General features: G+C 41.3%; 1 protein-coding gene and 1 long non-coding RNA gene across 2 annotated transcripts; both read left to right on the top strand.

Annotated features, from left to right (window-relative positions):
* Positions 1-1,635: 1,635 nt before the first annotated feature.
* On the top strand, positions 1,636-6,848 carry LOC115134057 (V-type proton ATPase subunit E 1-like). The gene is made up of 9 exons (XM_029667627.2): positions 1,636-1,861; positions 2,844-2,909; positions 2,989-3,098; positions 4,261-4,327; positions 4,440-4,529; positions 4,666-4,734; positions 4,893-4,987; positions 5,594-5,681; positions 5,916-6,848. The coding sequence occupies exons 1-9, from the start codon at positions 1,829-1,831 to the stop codon at positions 5,976-5,978; spliced, it is 681 nt and encodes a 226-aa protein (XP_029523487.1). The 5' UTR covers positions 1,636-1,828; the 3' UTR covers positions 5,979-6,848.
* A 7,506-nt stretch (positions 6,849-14,354) lies between these two features.
* On the top strand, positions 14,355-15,564 carry LOC135573357 (uncharacterized). Its single transcript, XR_010464692.1, has 2 exons — positions 14,355-14,630; positions 14,955-15,564. It is a non-coding gene; the product is annotated as an uncharacterized LOC135573357 (long non-coding RNA).
* Positions 15,565-17,495: the final 1,931 nt, after the last annotated feature.

The raw sequence follows: 17,495 nt of genomic DNA, 5'->3' as shown, positions 1-17,495 counted from the left end.
CAAAAATGAAAGCTCTTACAATATTTGATGATTACATTTCTCTAAAACAGGTTATGGGCTACATGTGCACCACCAAGTCAGAACAATAGGGGAAATTAAGAGGGGTAAATAGACCAAATTATCAGGGTGAGGCACATGGGCTACTAACATCTTACTATACAACATACACTTAGTATTACTTTCTTAGCTACAGTATACATATCTCCCTGGCATATTACATAATTAATGCAGCAGCATACAAGACATTTTTGGACTCAGCTTGTTGTGCTGTGCTCACTTGAACAGGAAGGTGGCGCTGCGGTCCTTCGTAGGCAAATTTTGTTATTTTGTCATTCTCTGGATGTATGGTGCTCTCAAAACAAATGGGAACTCTGGAAAAAAAACATGTTGAATCATGATGACGTCATTGATCTTCACGTCGTAGCTCTAGAAAGAGGCCGGGTTTACAATTCCAAGTTCGATGACTGTTCAAAGCGTATTTTCCCAGTCGGAGCTCGTTTATTCCGAATTTACCAGTTGTCTTGAACTCGCTGAAGTCAAGTTTTCGCAGTTCCGAGTTAACAATTGTTTTGAGCATGGCACAAATCATGCTTCATTGACAGCTTGGCCAATGTTGAACGTTTATAATTTTAAATTTGGAAAAGAGCCCCCTAATCCCAGATTTGGGACCACACAGCCACTGTCACTGATTCCTTCCAAACCACTCATTGTTGAATTTGTGATTCCCAACTTGCTGTGTAATGTTTATGTCCAATGGCTGATGAGCACCGATGCGTTTTATCTGTAATTTCTCTTCATTATTTCTCTTCATATGACAAGGATTAAAAAGGATTTGCCAGTAGATTGTCGACTTGATTCATGATGATGACTGCTAGCTAAGATTTTGAAAGTATGATGTTGACAGTCCAATCAAGGTTACTGTACATATCACGTGATTTGACGTTAATTTATCTGTGGCCAATGACTTTGAGCCTTCTTGGATAGGCACTTCTAATGTAACTCTATGGCAGCACCCAAGGGGCTATTTTTGAGGTCTAACATTAGACCTTTTGGTGATGTAGCATCCGCATGAGTGACAAAACACTGAGCCAATCACGGCGCAACGCTCCGTGTTTTCTGCTGGCGTGCACCACCACCACAGAAAGCACTGAGCTAGGCTGAAACACCTGCATTTTGGAGCTGCCTTACTCAAGAAAACAAAAAAGAAACCATGTTTGTATGCAGCTTATTAACTAAATTATGTATTATTTTTTTACACTGTTTGCAAACTGATATGTGAATACGTATTAATTTCAAAATAACATGCAAAACAGGCAAGCATTTACTAAAAATGTGGGGCTCAATCCCTGAATAACGGGTCGCCACTGGTGGTGTCCCATCCTTTCAGGTTGTTGGTCTGAGGTAGGACTAATAGATTGAAATAGTGGAGTAGGATGGGGTTATTTAAAAAAAAAAAAAATTAAAACAAGTTGTGAGTGTCGTGTTAGATGGTAGGGTATTTGTTTATTTATTTTTTCAAGCGAAGTATAAGGGAGTTGTACTCCAGTGTAGTAGGTGGCGGTAATGCTACATTTATTGGATGCCAACCGCCGTTAAACCTCATCAAAGAAGAAGTAAAACCGACCCTTGTTGTGAACGCGCAGTTCTCTGTCACCCAGTCAGCTGACATTCAGTGCCAGTTTGTTGCTTGTCATTAGGCCCATGTTTTTACGTCGTGTATGAGCAACTGAAAATCTATTTAGTCAAATCAAGTAGCTGATTATTATTAGTCAGTTGTTTTCTAGCTACCTTTATTAGTAAGCAAAAAACAACAACTGAAGAAACAGCCATGGCGCTCAGCGATGCCGACGTACAGAAACAGGTAACATTATCTTGCTTGCTAAAGCTAGCTGTCTAGTTAGCTTTTCTAGCTAGCTAAGTTTTGCTAACACAAACTATTATAAAGTAGAAACGGTAATCTGTGTGCTTTCTTTTTAGTTGGCTATGCTAACATGTCTGCTTTGTGAGATATACAGTTGGCTATATATTTGTCAGCTCTCACCAAATGTCAAAAGAGCTACTATAGTTCGATGCATCATGGCACTTCCCCTTCTGATTCAAAATGTATCTCACTGTCCAGTGTTTCTAGATATCTATGAAATATGATCTATAATTAATTACAATATGAGTGAAATAGTTTTCCTTAACAAAAATGTATTTAGTATGTTAAAAAACAGCTTTTATGTGTGGGCATAACGTTACTCCATGTGATGTGTGCTTGTACTTTACATTTAAAAAAAAATGTATATATAGACCGTTGATTGGCAGCTCATCTATGAGGAAATAACTTTTTGAAACGGTCTATTTAGATACAACTGAGTTTTTTTTGTTTAAGTGTTCCCCCCAATTCATGCTTTGGCCACATATGAGTATAGGATGAGTCAAACATTATTTAGATGAGTTAGCAGAATATTCACCTCTAAAAGTGAGATTTTCACTGGACAATTAGGCCTAGTTTAATTTAGCAAGTTAGAGAACAAGCTAATTAATTAGTGCTTTCTATGCATATCAACCCACTCTAATCCATGAGTAGATTGGTTTGCCATGCCAGTCATTTGCTTTGCCTTGATATATTGTGCCTCTGGGTTTTTGTGTTGGAAAGGCACTTTGGTAATCAATAATTCCCCCCTGCCTAATGTTTTAGAGTGCATTATATGAAAGATGGCGTACAGGCAACAATGTACTGCGTCTAGGCATAGCTAGTTAAAAAAGTTGCCTTTGGGACCTATGACGGTGGATTCCTCACTTGTTCATGACAAAATTAGTTCTACACACTACTTCATCCCCTGTTTATCCTTGGACAGATCAAGCATATGATGGCCTTCATTGAACAGGAAGCCAATGAGAAAGCAGAAGAAATTGATGCAAAGGTAATACTCTCCCATCTAGCCTGCAAGTCTGGTAAAGGTACTGTACAAAATATTAACACATTTGTGTCTGCTCCTAAAGGCAGAAGAGGAGTTCAACATTGAGAAGGGCCGTCTGGTGCAGACACAAAGGCTCAAGATCATGGAGTACTATGAGAAAAAAGAAAAGCAGATCGACCAGCAGAAGAAAATGTGAGTTTTTTTCCCCCTGTTATATCCCAGCAGTGAATTCTTCTCAGCTGAATGGGACATACTCTTCATGATGATATATTTTCTGGAGGCAGATCCTCATTTAAACAGTGCGACATTTTGGCAATTACTACTTCTTCTTACCCAGAGTCAGATGAACTCATTGATATGTCTCTGCGTGCAGTTTGACAGTGTTTGCGCGATGACTGGAAGTCTACAGGAACAGCTAGCATGCTAGTATGCTAACTACAAAATGACACCGTGACATCACTATTCTGCCCTACCAAGCAAAAAGCAGTGGTGGAAAAAGTACCCAATTGTCATACTCGTGTAAAAGTAAAGATAGCTTAACAGAAATTGACTCAAGTGAAAGTCATCCAGTAATATACTACTTGAGTAAAAGTATTTGATTTTAAATATACTTAAGTATCAAAAGTAAATGTAATTTCAAAAATATACTAAAGTACCAAAAGGTCAAGTATAAAAAATGTAAAATTCCTTATGGCAAACCAGATGGCACGATTAATTTTTTATTTTTTATTCACGGATAGTCAGGGACACACTCCAACACTCAGACATAGTTTAAAAATGAAGCGTTTGTGTTTAATGAGTCCATCAAATCAGAGGCAATAGGAATGAGCCAGGATGCTCTCTTGAAAAGTGTGTGAATTTGACAATTTTCCTGTCCTGTTAAGCATTCAAAAGTACTTTTGGGTGTCAGGGAAAATGTATGGAGTAAAAATGACATTCTTTTCTTTAGGAATGTAGTGGAGTAAAAGTTGTCAAAATATAGATAGTAAAGTACAGATACCCCCCAAAAATGACTTAAGTAGTACTTTAGGTATTTTCACTTATTTACCTTGGTTTCACAGTAACTTTATGCAGTTACTGCTAACATGACCCCCATTTTCTCCAAAACACAATACAATATAGGCAGGATACTTGTCCACAAGATTAAGCATGTATTTAATGTAGCAAAAATTATATTAACTATTTTTCAACCAAATGAGCAGTTTTTTTACCTTCTTGGTAGAGCAGTATTCTTCCCTTTTGCACCATAATTTGTTCTCTCCATGTTGTCCTGTCCACACCATGTGTTGTGCCTCCCATTGATAAGAGTACTTGACTGCCAGTCTGCCACTTAATATTTGGCTTCTCCACACAGTCAGATGTCCAACCTGATGAACCTGGCTCGACTGAAGGTGCTGAAAGCTCGTGATGACATGATTTCGGTTAGTGGTGTCTTTCCTGCAATTATCTGACCACATTAAATGTTTCGCCTATCAACAACATTTTAGATTTCTTGTTGCTAGTGATGTGACTCTTTTTCTTTCTGTGTGTCAGGATCTGCTAACTGAGGCTCGTCAGAGGCTGGCTAACATTGCCAAGGACCCGGCGAGGTACCCTGCCTTGTTGGAGGGGCTAGTTCTGCAGGTAGTCTTTCTGTGTGCTCAGGAGTAATCCGACTCATGTAGGCTGACATAAGTTTGCCGTGCCGCTAATACTCACTGTCATGCAATGAACCATGGCTACTATATGTGGTCTAATTATGTCCGGACTTCAATTTCAGGGATTCTACCAACTGCTGGAGCCCAAAGTGATAATTCGCTGCCGGCAGCAGGACATTGCCATGGTGCAGGTCAGTGTTATGTTATTAGGGATACCTTGTTGAGTCACTTCAATTATTTGCCATTGTCTGTGTATCATGACTGATTTCAGCTTGTATTATGACTTGAATTGGCCTACTTGTGTTTTAGAAAATTTGGATTCCTTCAAAATTTGGTTTTCACCATGCAGGCTGCTGTTCAGAAAAATATCCCCATCTATAAAGCTGCTGTGAAGAGCAACATTGAGGTCGGCATTGACCAAGACCGGCACCTTTCACCAGACATGTATGAGATTCCTTTTCATTTCACATTAATTGTGGCTAAACAAAGAGCACATCAATGACTAAGAGGTACAATAACAACCCAACAACCAGGATGCTAAAATGGGAGTCGGGTAGCCTAGCCGTTAAGAGTGTTGGGACAGTAAAAGAAAGGTCGCTGGTTCGAATCCCCGAGCCGGCAAGGTGGGGAAAATCTGCCGCTTTGCCCTTGAGCAAGGCAGTTAACCACCAACAACAACTGCTCCTGGGTGCCGACGATGCCGAAGTTGATTAAGGCCGCCCCCTGCACCTTTCTGATTAAGGTGTTGGGTTAAATGCGGAAGACACATTTCAGTTGAATGCATTGTTGTTCAACTGACTAGATATCCCCATTCCCTAAAATAGAGTGCATGTATTTTTATTCGGCACATTAGCAATGCAAAGGAATGGGAGAGATTACATCTACTTTACTGTTATGTTAAAATGGTTTTACATCTGTTTTTGAACGTTTATTTTATCACACTGTGCAAATTAGGTCTATCCATGTGATTGATTGAGATAAGAGGACATAAGCAAGCTATAGTGGTCCTTCAGCGAGTGACTGTGACCTGTATGATTCTGGTGTCCACAGCTCTGGAGGTATTGAGATGTACAATGCTAATGGGAAGATCAAGGTAGCCAACACCCTGGAGAGCAGGCTAGACCTCATGGCCCAGCAGGTACAGTATTGACATATTAGGCAGAAGAGGAGGGGTTAGGAATCACAATAGAAATACCCCAAACACTAACTCAAGTATGTCACATGTACTCCAACAGGATGAGGTTGATTTGAATCTGCTTGATCTTATCTACCTTAATATCCTTTGTAAGCTCGGTTGATGAGTACTCTGTATCCTGAGTAGTACCGGGACAGCTAGGTATTCTCTCTGACCTTTCTGTTTGTTCTCTGACAGATGATGCCTGAGGTCAGAACGGCTCTGTTCGGTGCCAACCCGAACCGTAAGTTTTTGGACTAAAAGATGGTGATGCTGTTGGAGACAAAGGTTAAGGGATCATTGGAAGTGTTACTGCGAACAAGCCTCTCATTTGGGCTGGATATGTTGAAAGTTGAGCAGAGCCTAAGAACACCCTTTCTCTGATCTTCCCAACTTTAAGCACTTATCTATATGATCTTCCAAAGTAAGAAACTGTTTTATGAGACACGATGTGAGGGAGAATGTGTGTTGTCTGGTGTCAAGGGTAGGTGGCTTTCACAAGTGTTTTATACTACCTCCTCAGTTTACCACTGCTCCCCTCCCATCACTAAGGGTTGTCTCATTGTCCCCTTACTTTCCCTTGAGGAATAATCAAGTTATTTTTGTTTACTGTAAGGTGTCCAAACACCTAACAGGGTGGCTGCCGCTGTATTCCTTTTGATGTTTGTGTGTATTTTGTGTGTTGAGAGGGAACATATTGGATTGGAGAATGAATGTCTTTTGTTGTTACTTACCCATGTGATTAACAATACATATGCAACAAAGAAACATGAATATTCACTGTTTGTACACAGATTGTTCATTCAATTCAGATGTTCTCCAATGAGGAATAAAATGGTTATTCCAATCCTATCATAAAATGTATAAAACAAAATGCTTTCATTGCCACCTAGTGGACTTAATCCAAAGTGCGTTGGCAAGAACCTGGTACTTTTTTTAATGGATCTTATCATAGTATAGCCTAAGTTGTACATCAAACTAACTTCTGCTGAATTGCAAAATGTGTAAGATAAACGCAAGATGTTTCAGACGAGACTCCATCACCAGAAATAAGGCTTTATTTGCATCATTTTTATTGTTTGCATGACATGTAATTCAAAGATTCATTAAAAAAGGTTAAGCTACCAGTTACAGCTAGCTCTGAAGAGGTTTGCTTCTGAGCCTGAGTTGTGGAGAACAGGAAGGTAAGACTTCTGAGTGCAGGCCCAACAGTCTTAACCTGTAGGAGAGGAGCCTGGCTGTTCAGTGGGTTACAGTACAGAGACTAGGATTAAAGCATTAACAGGAGGAGTCCAAGATTACAACTCTGGACTCACGGATGGGAAAGAAACTCACTGGGGAGGAAAGCCAATGTGGAGGTTGTCCTTTTTCATGAAACGAAAAGGATCTCTGTGAAAGGTGGACCAATTGCTTTGAATTGCCGGACACATTTTAGACTTCTCATGGCAGTGCAGTCAGCATTATACAACATTAGTAAATAAAATGTTTGATAGTTTAAAAACAAATGTTGATGGATTTGTCACTTACATATAAAGTGCTTTTGTCAAACCATGATAGCTTGGTAACTTCCTTAGTGATGGCAAAGTCAAGGAGCCTTTGCATAAGAACCACGGAGAGTAATCTCTCCCTCAATTCACTGCTGAATGAAGCAGTATGTTTTGTACTGTAAGGGACACTGACACATGCTGCTGCTATCCCAGTAGCCCTAGCAACTGCTCTCCTACGCCCAGGAAGTAGACCCCCTGTGCGATGCCAAAGAGGGGGTCGATGACCAGTGCGCGACTAGTTGCCCCCTTGAGGAATGTTGCTGGACCCTTTAATTAAATTCAAATGTATTTATATAGCCCTTCGTACATCAGCTGATATCTCAAAGTGCTGTACAGAAACCCAGCCTAAAACCCCAAACAGCAAGCAATGCAGGTGTAGAAGCACGGTGGCTAGGAAAAACTCCCTAGAAAGGCCAAAACCTAGGAAGAAACCTAGAGAGGAACCAGGCTATGTGGGGTGGCCAGTCCTCTTCTGGCTGTGCCGGGTGGAGATTATAACAGAACATGGCCAAGATGTTCAAATGTTCATAAATGACCAGCATGGTTGAATAATAATAAGGCAGAACAGTTGAAACTGGAGCAGCAGCACAACCAGGTGGACTGGGGACAGCAAGGAGTCATCATGTCAGGTAGTCCTGAGGCATGGTCCTCCGAGAGAAAGAAAGAGAGAATTAGAGAGAGCACACTTAAATTCACACAGGACACCGAATAGGACAGGAGAAGTACTCCAGATATAACAAACTGACCCTAGCCCCCCGACACATAAACTACTGCAGCATAAATATTGGAGGCTGAGACAGGAGGGGTCAGGAGACACTGTGGCCCCATCTGAGGACACCCCCGGACAGGGCCAAACAGGAAGGATATAACCCCACCCATTTTGCCAAAGCACAGCCCACACACCACTAGAGGGATATCTTCAACCACCAACTTACCATCCTGAGACAAGGCCGAGTATAGCCCACAAAGATCTCCGCCACGGCACAACCCAAGGGGGGGCGCCAACCCAGGCAGGAAGATCACAGATCCTCCTATGGAAGTGTGAGAAACCTGCTGTCAACCAAAGGTTAGCACATACATATTGGAGAAATGTGTGTTTTATGGTGCAAGCCTTACCGGGTGCAGTCAACAATGCCACGGTATGTGTCCTCCCCCTTCTGCAAGGTCTGTATATGAGTCTTTATGACTGCCAACAAACACACACACACTGAAACCAATGTAAACTCAACTGCCCTTAAAGTACAGACAATGTGGGTATCATGCTCTGGGATTGCAGAGTTATTGATAATATATTTCATACCATTGTAATTGGGGTCTCATGGTATAATTTAATTGTAAACCGCTAATCAAATGAAATAGCCTTTGCAAACCCAACACAGGAATCAGCCCTTACAAACTGCCCCTGTATGACATCTACAGATTAGATGGTCTTATTGTGGACATTAACGTTTAAGACTGAATGACATGCACTGCTACTGAATACAGTGGTTTATCTCTCCTTTATGGGGCTCCCCCAGCCCTCCCCTGCGTCTGTCTCTCTCACCGTCAAGTGGTGTGACAGCTACAGCTGCCACTGATCCGGCTGTAGGAAGGGGGCCCGCTCCTGCAAGTCTCCATGACTACTCGGCCCTTCCCAGTGTGTTCGGGTTGGTGAACAGCGGGAAGTAGATCATAGAGAAAGGAAAATCCCTGGAATACGAAAAGAACGCAGGCATGTTTCAGTCGGTCCACAGCTAGATTCAGCCTGCCAGACATACAATAACTGCAGTAACCTATTGATTTATGTTGGCCTTGATTAGCCAGGGTGCCAGACCACACATACAGTAAGTACTGTACATATGTAAAAGACAAACGTATCAACAGAAATACAAAATATTGAACGGAGCGATGCAATATGTGGTATATGTAAATCAGGCAGCCTTTACAAGAAGTAAATCAAAGTCTTTGCCACAAACTAATCACCAGTAAAATGAGTCAAATCAGGCCTGACAGTGAGTCTAGCAGGTTACCTCAGTTCAGTCAGTTCAGGATTACGTCATTCCGAACTGAACAAGAGAAATGTGTGTGTGTGTGCTTCACAGGAGGCTGCTGAGGGGAGGACGGGTCATATTGATGTACGGAACGGCGCGAATGGAATGGCATCTAACACCTGGAACAATGTGTTTAATGTACAGTATTTGATACCGTTCCACTGATTCCGCTCCAGCCATTACCACGAGCCCATCCTCCCCAAATACGGGGCCTCAACCTCCTGTTGTGTGCTTGTACCACAGGGAGTGAGTGATTGAGTGTGTGCGTGCGGTGTGCGTTTGTTTGACACGTACAATTTGTATAATATCATTCTTTCCTTTAGCTTTTCACTTTCTATGCTATTTGCCTATGTGGATTTGTCAGAGGCAGAGAGAGAGACAGAGAGAGTGTCACACCTCATCAGTGTGGCTCCTGCTCCCCGGTAGAGGCCTGACAGGCCGCGTGTCTTCAGTAGCTCCAGGGTAATACGGACGGCAGGGGTCCGAGGTGGAGGGGCAGGCTGGGCTGGAGGAGATGGACCAAGAGCTGGAGTGTGTGCTTGGACCACTCTGCTTATGTCAGCTGTCACACACACACATCACATCAGTGCCAAAAACTTCAGCATCAGTCTGAGATGTGGTTGGCCTAAGGACAAACGGTTCACAGAACTCAACCAACCTTCCTGCGTCCTGCAAATGGATCTTGAGCATCTCTATGGGTGTGGTCACTATCATCTGGCAGGTCCCCGCACCACATCCTGCCAGTATCTCCTCCCACAGGGGCAACTTCCTGTGGGCCAAATGACAGGGTTAACAGACTAATAAATAGACACATAGCAATAATAACAATAATGGCACCACCCCTGATAAAATGAGACAGTTTACTGTAGCAATAGCACCTTAGTTCGTCTGACTTTATTACATGAATGTTATGTTAACTTGATGGATAAAAAAGTACTCTAAGGTATGTAAATTTATGTTTCAGTTAAATAGTTAAAAGTGTAAGTGCTGTGCTAGGACAAAAAGTTAGTTTCCCGTCCTTGGAGAGCTTCTGTCTGAAGATATCATTTGCTGCCAGTTTAATGGCATTCTCTGGTGTGACAAGAGTGAGATTCACTGCTGCACCTGCGGAAAAAATAGTAATGGATTATAACAACACAATCTACAGTTAACGTCATTAAAAAAACGTCCCCTGCACTTTCATATGATTAGCTCTAGGCTAGTTAATAACTCTAGGTGCTCAATACTTTCAAAGGGTATAATACATGGTTTATAGCAGTTATTTCAATTTAGGCCGTGTCAGCTACACTCAACACAGAATTGTACATTACATTAATCCAGGGAAATAGTACCTCTATACATCCCAAAGTAGCCTTCCATCTTTACTGTCTTCGTCAAACAGTCCAGCCTTCACATCAAAAGGAGAAGTATTCAGGTAAAAATCAGTTTGGGTGAACTGTGATATATTCATGATATATCTTATAAATCAAATCAAACTTTATTTGTCACATGCACCAAATACAACAAGTGTAGCCTTTACTGTGAAATGCTTACTTACAAGCCCTTGACCAACAGTGCAGCTTAAGAGGAAGAACATATTTACCATGTAGACTAATATAAAAAGTAACACAATAAGAATAACAATAATGAGGCTATATACAGGGGGCACCGGTACCAAGTCAGTGTGCGGTGGTACAGGCTTGTTCAGGTAATCTGTACATGTAGATGAGGGCGAAGTGACTATGCATAGAAAACAAACAAACAGCGAGTAGCAGCAGTGTACAAAAGGGAGGGTCAAGGTAAATTGTCTGGTGGTGATTTTATGAATTGTTCAGCGGTCGAATGGCTCGGGGGTAGAAGCTGTTGAGGAGCCTTTTGGTCCTAGACTTGGTGCTCCGGTACCACTTGCCATGCGATAGCAGAGGAAAAACAGTCTATAACTTGGGTGACTGGAGGGCTTTGGGCTTTCCTCTGACACCGCCTAGTATATAGGTCCTGGATGGCAGGAAGCTTGGCCCCAGTGATGTACTGGGCTGTTTGCACTAACCTCTGTAGTGCCTGATGGTCAGATGTCGAGCAGTGATGCAACCGGTCAGGATGCTCTTAATGGTGCAGCTGTAGAAACTTTTGAGGATCTGGGGACCCATGCCAAATATTTTCAGTCTCCTGAGGGGAAAAGGTTTTGTTGTGCCCTCTTCACGACATTTAACTGATGCTTATTGACCATGCATAAACAATGAATAGCATTTAGTAATTTGCTTTTCCTTACAATACAGTGTTTTGTCAATCTTAACAAAACCCTACATCACAGAATGTTGGTTGTTCAGCATCACTTAAACACAGCTACACACAAACATAATTGATGGACACTTTCCTTTAAAGTTAGAATCATTAATTGAATCAATAAGCTGAGGGATGGGCCTGTAGAAATGTAACCACTCTTAAATTAATAGACAGCACTATGGATGCAAGGACTGACCATCCATGATACTGTTTACATTGTTTACAAACAGAGTAAAACAGGTTTATATATTTGGGTTCTGATGGGGTACAACAGTTGAACTAAGCTCATGAGGCATTTATAAGTTATATTCTTCAATAGGTAAATATCATTCATTTATAAGTCCAAAAATAGATGTATCAACTAAGGATTCTAACTTGAATTGGTTCACAGTTTGATTTTCCATTGATTTGATTAAACTTAATTAGCAGCTACTAGATTGTTACTTAATTAAAGTCAGGATGCCAAAGGATCACTCCTGTGCCAACCAGTAACTCACTTCACCAATGTAAATATAGGCTCAATGCCCACTCAACCCTATGATGCCATAGTGTGTACAGATGTATAGAGATAGACAGTTGTCTGTACTAGACAACCAGTAGAGCCAAGCATGTCAATAACTAGTACTATAGAGTCAAGAATTTATTATTTTCCCTGTCTGATTTCTTGTGGAAGCTACTCAGTATTCTAGCGCTCACCAAAACAGCACCAAACACTTGTTTTGAATGCAAATGTTCAAAAACACATTTGACCTAATCTGCCCTCAGTTTAGTCTGATTACTTGAAAACAATTACTGTGTGCATGAATCAAAACAGAACTATTCTCTCTTTCATCCAGTTCAATAAACTGTACTTTATTTACTTTTTTATTTTATTGTGTGAACAAAGTAAAAGAGGAACCAAGCCAAGGCAGTAGGTCATCACCACTTACCAAACTCACAAAGTAATAAACAATGTATCTTCCTAAAATGTGAATTTAAACCTAATAGCCTGTTATGGCTGCTGTCCCTGTACAGGGATCAACATCAGGGGAAATTTCAGAGTGACAACTAAAAATACAATTTCGTAACATTAAACATTCTTGAAAATGCAAGTGTCTTACACCCTTCAAAATAATCGAATCTTGGTAATCAATCTACGTTTTCCAATTTAAAATAGCTATTACAGAGAACAAATCCCATGCTTTTGTTTGAGAAGAGCAATCAAGAACAGAAACATTTTCTGCCATGACAGTTTTTACACATTTACATCTGAAGGTAAAATTATGACTTATATTCTGATATCTTGCTCTTATTTCTCTTCCTGAGTGTCCCATTGATCAAATGAAGTGCCGTTTTCTTTGATAAAATCCATTTTTATAGCCTAAATCTAAACATTTTGTAAACTATTTGTGCAGTGAATTCCATCTCTATCAATTTTTTACGGAGCATTCGGCGTGATTCGCCCCTGTAAACAATCGTTTATCTAGTCATGGTGGGTGTCAGTCCATTCCTCTGTTTGTTTGCAACACAGTCAAACACCTGTTGTTTTTTTGCAGTGAGAATTGACCGAAGTGAGCTGATTTGAAGACAACGATAAATGACTACCAGACGCACCAATAATTTTAGCGAAGCTTAATTGATTGACTATAGTTCTGCCCAATGACCACTGATTGTGGACTTCAGGAAACAGCAGAGGGAACACCCCCCTATCCACATCGATGGAACAGTAGTGGAGAGGGTAGTAAGTTTTAAGTTCCTCGGCATACACATCACAGACAAACTGAATTGGTCCACTCACACAGACAGCGTCGTGAAGAAGGCGCAGCAGCGCCTCTTCAACCTCAGGAGGCTGAAGAAATTCGGCTTGTCACCAAAAGCACTCACAAACTTCTACAGATGCACAATCGAGAGCATCCTGGCGGGCTGTATCACCGCCTGGTACGGCAACTGCTCCGCCCACAACCGTAAGGCTCTCCAGAGGGTAGTGAGGTCTGCACAACGCATCACCGGGGGCAAACTACCTGCCCTCCAGGACACCTACACCACCCGATGTTACAGGAAGGCCATAAAGATCATCAAGGACAACAACCACCCGAGCCACTGCCTGTTCACCCCGCTATCATCCAGAAGGCGAGGTCAGTACAGGTGCATCAAAGCTGGGACCGAGAGACTGAAAAACAGCTTATATCTCAAGGCCATCAGACTGTTAAACAGCCACCACTAACATTGAGTGGCTGCTGCCAACACACTGACACTGACTCAACTCCAGCCACTTTAATAATGGGAATTGATGGGAAATGATGTAAAATATATCACTAGCCACTTTAAACAATGCTACCTAATATATAATGTTACATACCCTACATTATTCATCTCATATGCATACGTATATACTGTACTCTATATCATCTACTGCATCCTTACGTAATACATGTATCACTAGCCACTTTAACTATGCCACTTTGTTTACATACTAATCTCATATGTATATACTGTACTCGATACCATCTACTGTATCTTGCCTATGCTGCTCTGTACCATCACTCATTCATATATCTTTATGTACATATTCTTTATCCCCTTACACTGTGTATAAGACAGTAGTTTTGGAATTGTTAGTTAGATTACTTGTTGGTTATTACTGCATTGTCGGAACTAGAAGCACAAGCATTTCGCTACACTCGCATTAACATCTGCTAACCATGTGTATGTGACAAATAAAATTTGATTTGATTTGATCTTCTTGAAATCTAGCTGGGTAGATAGCCAATGAGCTGAGGTAAACGCCAGTATGTAATGGTTTGGGGTTGGACCACAATTCCTTTCTTGTAATCGCACGCGCAGGGAACTCCATTTTCGCCTTGACGATCAGAGGGGTTGCTGTAAAGGCTTTTTACGCACAGCTGTATTTCGGAAAGTTGTAGTTTCAACGATTTCATTGAAGATATCCTGGCGAAAACTTCATGTAAAGCGAAGTCAAACTCTAAAGTAAAAGTGAAAGTGAGACAGATTTTTATTTTGAGGAATCTTGGGGTGTTATCATTCAAACGAACTGAGGAGCTGTTTCTGCAAGGACAGGACGTACTTCTGGACGGGTAAGTGCTAATGCCGTTTTATGAAATATAAAAATATATATTATATATAAAAAAATATTAAAAAAATATATATATTTTTTTGCAATGAAATGTGTAGTTTGTTTTTGTGTGTGTGTGTTGGTTTGTTTGGGTGTGTGTGTGTGTGTGTGTGTGTGTGTGTGTGTGTGTGTATATATATATACAACAATGGCCGGAGTTGAATGGAACAACTTAGTGACTGTTCCCTCTGCTCTATACAATCAATACATATCTGTTTATTTTATGTGATGATAAAAGGCTCATACAATACAAACATTTTTTAAATGTTTTCTTTCATACTGATAGCGACTCCGACTGGGAGGCCCCGGTGCCAAGCTGCCCGCTCTACCTGTGCCCCCAGTGGTGTTCATATGCCACAGTTCATTACTGCAGGCATGACTGTGCCTCAGAGCCAAAAGAGCACAGCATGAAGGCGTCGTTGTGTTCTGTGTCGCATGAAATGCACCACTTGTTCAGTTTGCCTCTGCTTTACATCAGAAAGAGACTGCTATGGGACAAGGCACAGGCAGCAACATATTATGACGAGGACTTCCAAGTACTGTTTTTTTTTTATATTTATTTTTAAATATTTTTAAAAACATTTTGTGTGTGTGCGTTAGAATTGCTTTTTGATATGTTGTATATAGTTATTTGCACTGCTGTATATAGTTATAGGTCATTTCACCAATTCGGCCACTTGGGTACATTTGGGCAACTTGTGTGGGACACCTGGGTGACTTCATGCTAAATGTCATGTAGCTCACCCATTCCTGAAGTTATCAGTCTCAAACTTTGCACACCTACAGTTGCCCTCTTGTGTTATCCATCAAAATTATCTCCAGCATCCTATCTGACTGTGTGGCTATTCTAGTACATGTGAAAGATGATACTACAACAATAAAAAACAGAAAACGCATGCTCTTTCTTTCTCTTTTCTTCCACCAGATCTACTGTGTTATATTATCCTACATTCAATTAACATTTCCACAAACTTCAGAATGTTTCCATTCAAATAATACCAAGAATATGCATATCCTTGCCTCTGGGGCTGAGCTACAGGCAGTTATATTTGGGAATGTCTTCAGGCGGAAATTGAGAACAAAGGGTTGCAGCCATAACAGGGAGGCAGTAGGTCATCACCACTTACCAAACTCACAAAGTAATAAACAATTTATCTTCCTAAAATGTGAATTTAAACCTAACCTTAACTACACTGCTAATGTTATACCTAACCTTAAATACAATTTTACAAAAGCTCATTTTGGTTTTCATTCATTTTTACGAAATAGCCCATTTGGACTTTTTGGCTACGGGAAAACAAGGCAGTACTCACATTCCGGTGTGGACTCGGGCACCCTGCTGGTTCTGAAGGCGGGTCTTGGCCCGATCATTACGAAACACACAGCTCACACCCACCCGCCCTGTCACGCCCCCATTAATCAGCTTAGCAGGGAGGCTGCGGAGGAGGGAAACACGCACATACACCCACGCAAGCAGCCCAAGTGACACAGGCACACACACAAACAGACACACACCCACACACACACACATGGAAAAACACAGACATGAACACTTTGTAAATGGAAATGCTGGCATAGGGCAACACAAAATGTTTCCTCCTTTCACATTATTGTTAGATTGAATCCTCCAGGTTCTAGGTGAAGAGATATATTGTAATGGTGTGTAAGGAATTGCTATTTCGTATGCAGGTGACTAACTTACTGCTAATTACATGGCTACAACTCACAGTAAAGCCTGTGGGGTCCCCTACAGGATAGCTCCCACATTACACACAATCTCCTTTGTATTTTAACCGAACACTGTGTGCCCGAAGAAGATCCTACGATGATGGACAGACAACTGAGCCAATGGCAGAAGACTACAGACTACAACCAGCTGAACCAATCCGGAGATCCGATCTTCCTAGGGTCAACCTACTTTCTGTGACGTATATAAGGGCTGTGCTGACTGTTTACGCTCTCTCTGCCTGCCGTTCCACACGAACTAACGGAAGAGCCGTATTTACGTGTACCAGATATTCTCCCTCTGAAATAAACTGTCGCTTGTCGTACAATTTTAACACCTGGTCTGAATCGATCCTTAACCGGCTCACCCTTCTAATATCCTTTTATCAACAAAACATGGTAGCCAGAGGATGGTTGAATAACGGTCCGGTCGAAGTGAGTTGATTGGGTGTGAGAAGGAGAGTGACGGAAGGACGGTTCCAAAAAAGAGACGGGTGAAAGAAATTCGGGGGAGGACAATAATTCTGCTCAACTCGGGAAACTGATCTAAAAGGTGCACCATAAACAAGGTAAGCAAAACCTGTTAAATCAAACTTTGCATATTGTCGTATAGTCTGTCTAAATTCTGATCAGTATTTCCGAGTAAGTATGAATTCTTGTGTAAATTTATAATTTGCTGACGAGTCAAAGAACAGTAGAGTGAACATATGTGGTACGAGCCAGCGACGGCTGGTGTGATATAAATCATTGATGAGATATCAGTAAGGGGATAGCTGATTACTATTCATTAAATCTGGCGCCGAGGGGATAGATTGTGTAATTTTGTCCCGTGACCCGGTCAGCGCAGTCTGATAGCTTTCAATGATGAGAGATCACTTAAAGGCCTAAAAAGTTCCAATAGGGATCGGACATATATTAAATTCAGTTCCGATAGGGGTTGGACATGTGTGTATTAATTCTGATAGGGGTTAGTGTGATATAAATCAGGAATAGAGATCGGTAAGGGGATAGTTAATTACTATTCATTAAATCTGGCACCGAGGGGGGAAAGTGTCATTTTCTCCTGCGACCCGGCACGGCACAGTCCGATAGAAATTCACTG

The sequence above is a fragment of the Oncorhynchus nerka genome, linkage group LG9a (assembly GCF_034236695.1).
Source record: "Oncorhynchus nerka isolate Pitt River linkage group LG9a, Oner_Uvic_2.0, whole genome shotgun sequence".
In the NCBI taxonomy this organism is placed as follows: Eukaryota; Metazoa; Chordata; class Actinopteri; order Salmoniformes; family Salmonidae; genus Oncorhynchus; species Oncorhynchus nerka.
The sequence above is the reverse complement of the archived record's forward strand: the minus strand, read 5'-3'. Positions and strand labels throughout refer to the sequence as shown.